The sequence below is a fragment of the Atta cephalotes genome (assembly GCF_000143395.1).
Source record: "Atta cephalotes unplaced genomic scaffold scaffold00012, whole genome shotgun sequence".
Classification (NCBI taxonomy): domain Eukaryota; kingdom Metazoa; phylum Arthropoda; class Insecta; order Hymenoptera; family Formicidae; genus Atta; species Atta cephalotes.
The window spans coordinates 5,982,621-5,987,665 of record NW_012130076.1 but is presented as its reverse complement, the minus strand read 5'-3'; the positions used below and the strand labels follow the sequence as shown (position 1 = coordinate 5,987,665).

The 5,045-nt window shown below is 33.5% G+C and overlaps 1 protein-coding gene across 1 annotated transcript in view; it reads right to left on the bottom strand.

The window, feature by feature from the left end:
* Window positions 1-221: 221 nt before the first annotated feature.
* The window catches only part of LOC105617374, a 14,088-nt gene continuing 9,264 nt past the window's right edge, over window positions 222-5,045 (bottom strand). The window contains exons 3-4 of the mRNA XM_012198932.1: window positions 960-1,128; window positions 222-313 (exon numbers count right to left, since the gene is read on the bottom strand). Coding sequence (XP_012054322.1) covers window positions 222-313; window positions 960-1,128 — 261 coding nt within the window. The remainder of the gene's footprint in view (window positions 314-959; window positions 1,129-5,045) is intronic.

Here is a 5,045-nt window from a genome sequence, read left to right as displayed (position 1 = left end):
TCCTCGTGTCGTCGTACGACGACTACGCGGTACGTAGTCGTCGCAACTACTACGTACGAACGTAACTACTCTCTCTCTCTCTCTCTCTCTCTCTCTCTCTCTCTCTCTCTTTTATTCTCTTTCATGCATTCACTCGTTCTTTCATTCACTCTTTTTTTCTTCGCTTTCTGGAAAATGCATTCTGATTTCTCCCTTCGAAAATGCGCGATGGAATGGAGCAATTAGTAAAGTAGCAGACACAGGCAGAGCAAAAGAGAGTACAGCCTCGGTTGTTTGGCCTGACCGCCGTGCTGCATTGCCGCGGGATACTCTCCTGAAACAGAGGGCAACACTTAAATTTTCTGAAGACCCGCGGCGCTTGGCATTCTCGCTCGCTCGTTTTCTATTCTTCTCTTCTCTTTTCCTTTTTTACACTGTCTTTTTTGTTGTCCAGCCGAAATGGAATGTAATTTAGCTAATTATTTCTCGTAATTGGCGTGGTTTCTCTTTGATAAAATGCATTCTTTTATTCTAAAAAGAGAATTTGTCAATCCTAGATGAGTCATGTGACTATAAAAACAGTCTTAGAGAGATTTATCTAATTAATATTTTATATAAATATAATACACATATATACGATAAACCATATACAAAAAAATAGTCATCATTGGCGTAAAATAGCTTACGCCAATGATGAATTAACGATAATTATAGTAGTCACGTTAATAATAAAAAATTTGCAACATTATACAACAATTGGCACAAGATATTAATGAAAAATCATACAAATTGGTCAAATAAAAGAAACAGAGACAAAAATATTTCTTAATAAATCTGTAGCACTACATTCGTCATAAAATTTACGTAAGATTTCTCAGAAGTTTATTTCAATATTATTCGATGTTCTTTTTAATGTACACGATCGTTGTCACGAGCTGACAAGAAGCTGGCGTATCGTCTTCGTATCATCGATTACTCACCGTTGAGTACGTGTACAGTGATCGATTTCGGTTGAGCATTACTGGGGTTACATGTGTACCGTCCCGAGTCCGACGGCTTCGCTTCTTGTACCAAGAGGAAACTCGTCGTGCTGTCACCCTTCTCCGTAACCACGGAGACGCCGCCTCTGCTCGAGTCGTAGCTGATTATCTGGAACAGAGATCGGGCGATCGTTCTTAGACAAGGTGGTGGTCTCTCCGAGTGGATGAGAATTAAGTTGCGGTGAGGATGGAATCGATGAGAAATCGCTAGCCAATGTCGGATACAATTTTTATTAGGCAGCTCCGATGAGTCCACTGGCATGAAGACGACAAGCTCGTAGAAGGACTCTCTTTCGGTCGCGAAGAGCACGGATGAAGTTAGAAAAAATATCATTAAAAAAAGTATCCCTCTTTCAATGAAAATTTTTAACGTATATATAAGATTAAAAGAGATTTGAAAGAGATTGTAAAATATATTTTATACGACGTTTAGTGATATGAAAAAGGTTTGCCCAACGTTCAGTGCAAATTACCTCGCTGGCGACTTATGACTCGAGAATATTTCCCAAGATAAATATTATTCCAGGGTAATTTTCGGTGATGGATCTCAGTTTATTGTTCAACTTTTTATAATTTTTAATTATTCCCTCGAATTATTGGTAGATGTGCCAATTTTCTTAAAATATAAGTACATATTTTAATCTTTTTAACTAGGAAATATATTGAAGAAAATGAAAGAATTATTTCTAATTCTTGTTGCAAAAATAAAACCTGACACATTTTTTATTTTAAAAAACTTACATTTTGTTATTTAACAAAAGATTAATGTTTCTCGCATGCAAAGACTGTTAGAATAATCAAAACATTTGACGAAACGAATGTTATTTAAGCCTGCACATTTACACTGGAAAATTGGCTGCAATGTCCAAATGCTAGTAGTGCACTCGTCTCAAGACCCCGACGAACGCGCGTCGTGTTTATCCTATGTCTGTTCCACTTGACAACGCTCGTGAATGTCGCTTTAACACGAGGTTGGTAGAATCCAACATTAGGTATACGCGAATGAAAGGAATAAAAAGCAGAAAACGTCGCGAGAGCTAAAAAGGATTTTTAAATAAATAATCGTAGTTGGGACCTTACGACAGTGTACCTTCGTCTGAGAGCTACATAAGCCTTCTTAAGGGATTGAGAATTGTAGAACATCCTCGACAACATGTTGGATATTTGCTTCTTGGCTATATTTCGATGTTAAAAAATTCGGATGTCCTCATGTCCTCTCAGAATTATCTTGGTAAATATAAATGTTAAATAAAAAAATCAATAATCATTAATTTAATTCCTCTCTCTGCACTCTGTACTTTCAGAGAAATCGTTTTTTAATATTTCAAATTTCAAATTTTGCTAAAATACAAAATATCTTCTTTATAATTCAATAAACAAAAGAATCTAAAATTGTTATATTGTTAGATAAAGCAGCAATGGTAAACCAATCCTTTAAGTAAAAAATAATATTTTGTTATTTTTAATTTTTCATGTGTATCAAAATATATATAATTAACCCATTTCTATGGTTAATTTTAAAGTAAAGAATGTTCATATTAATGTATGCACTTAATAAATAATACATTTAAATTTGAGTCTTTAATACATTTTTTTAGTTAAATTATTAATTCCATTATTTTAGTTAGTTAAATTAACGACACATTGAGTAATGGCAGTATAACAACTTATAGGACAATTTATAGGAATATAACTCCGGCAAATTCGCCGCGCTGGAATTTACGGCGCAGAAATAAAAAAAATAGAAGGAATGGGGATAATTCCGTAACTGTTATATGCAACCTTCATATTATATTAGTATTGTGTTATGATTATTCAATTTCTAATTGTTAATATTAATGAAATTATTGTGAATTGAATCGATTTGTGTCACCGTAATAAGTAACACATAAGTAACATTATAAATTAAAGTCTACATAAAATGATTATTGTAGGGCGTGTAAAAGACTTAATAATTATTTCGTGATACATACGTGTAGTGGAATAGTAAAACATGTTGTATAGCAAAATACAAGTGCTTTGCTTTCATATTTTTTTTGTATTGTATATTCCACCTGTTTAGGATATGCGGCATTGTTAGCGAGCGGGATTTATGCCCAAAGCATACAAAGTGCGCAGATTGAATTCAGTGCACTAAATGCAATAAATGTATTATATGAAATATGTACTTCATGTCATAACACTTGTAATATATGTAGGAAGATTGTAATTATTATTTATTGTATTTATTGTATTTATTATTTCATATACATATTTACCATTATTCTATTCCTTAATAAAACTTTATAAACACATTTTGTAAGTTATTATGTCATTTTACATCTTATTTATATACATTATTTATAAATTTTTCATGAGCCGTACATACCCCCCCCCCCCCTCCTCCTCTCTCTGAGTAGCCATATATCCCACTCCTATGGGATATATACGGCAAAAGTGCAAGGGTTTCAAAAAGTTTATTTTTTAATATGAAAAATAAATTTTGGATTTCTAATATTTTTTTCATAGTAATAGACATTTTACTGATATAGTTCATTTACTTTAAACATAATAAATAATACTTAATAAATTAAGTTTTTGATAGGTGCGGCGTATATATCGAAGTTACCCCTATAATAGGAATTATTAAAAATAATTCAAATTAAGTAATTTGATATTATGAATTTAATACAGTATGTCATAAATAATAGAATTAAAATAAATAATTATAATATGCCAGTACAGACATTAATTAATGTAGTACAAAAGAGTTCTATTAAAGAGTCTCGTTGCTTTATTTACTTCTTGGTGCACAAATTCTGATATTATATTATACGCTCAGATTTCTTTCATTCACAAAAAGCAAATCTAAATGATTGCATATAAAGCGTAATTGTTTCATTCTGAAAAGAACAAAATGCTTTTTTGAAGTTTCTTTCATTAACTGTGCAAATATAAACTGTAGGTACTCGAGAAAATTTAATCTTTCCGTATTGCTGCATTTCCTGCACGGTATCAAATCCCGAGGATAAGAATATATATCGGTCGCCAGGCTGTTTATCCCCATCGTCCCATATTCTCAAAGCACGCGATTAATCGGACGAAAGTTAGCGGCCGCGCGCCGCCCGCCGCGAGTTTGATAAGCACCGCGCTGCACTGCTTCCTTCCGTTCCGTTATCTAAATCGCGCGTTGCGGTCTAACGCAGAATAATATGCGAAACTTTCGTTGGAAAGTCCATAGTTAATCCGGCCGTATACATATATACGAGGCGCAATAATGCCGGCGTACTCAGACACATGCATTCATGACATGCTCTTCTGCCGCTTACGCTTCTGAGAGCTGAACTTTCTATGTGAAACGGGGAGCTCGATGTTGGATTTTTATCCGTCGGTAACTCGTAAATTAATGTTTCGAAGGGCGTTCGTCTCTTTAGCTGCTTGTGTTCCTCTATACACAAGCACAAAATTAAACAACACCGACAAAGTTGTATTTCTCAAACTTACGTAATACAAACATAAACTTACAGGTTTCAGGAATTCATTAAACTTTTATGATTCATCTGTAGGAAGTTTGTGCGTTTTTTTGTAACGTAGTTCACGCGAACCGAGCATGATCGTTCTTAAATATTTTGCGATATATGAATATATATATATGTATATTGAATGTTTAATGTGCCTGCTTTGCCGTTTTCTATGTTACTCACGTTCGCGATATGCGCGAATTATTATTGTAAACGACATTCTTGTAATTATTCGGGCGAACGATGTGTTTCGAATTGAATTGATTTTTATTTAATTCTACTTGATAATCAGGATGGATAAATAATATCCAATTTTCAGTTCATTAATCGTATAAAGTGCTGACTCTGCATTGACAATTGAATTAAAACAGCGACCAATTACTCACCGATTAACTCTCGTGACTGTAAATCGATCTGAAATAAATGAACGTTACATTTAAACTGAATATTTACATTTTTTGTTCTGTCAGTTACAAAACGTTTATTATAATATTCCAGCTTTCTTTTACTTTCTCTCTCTCTCTCT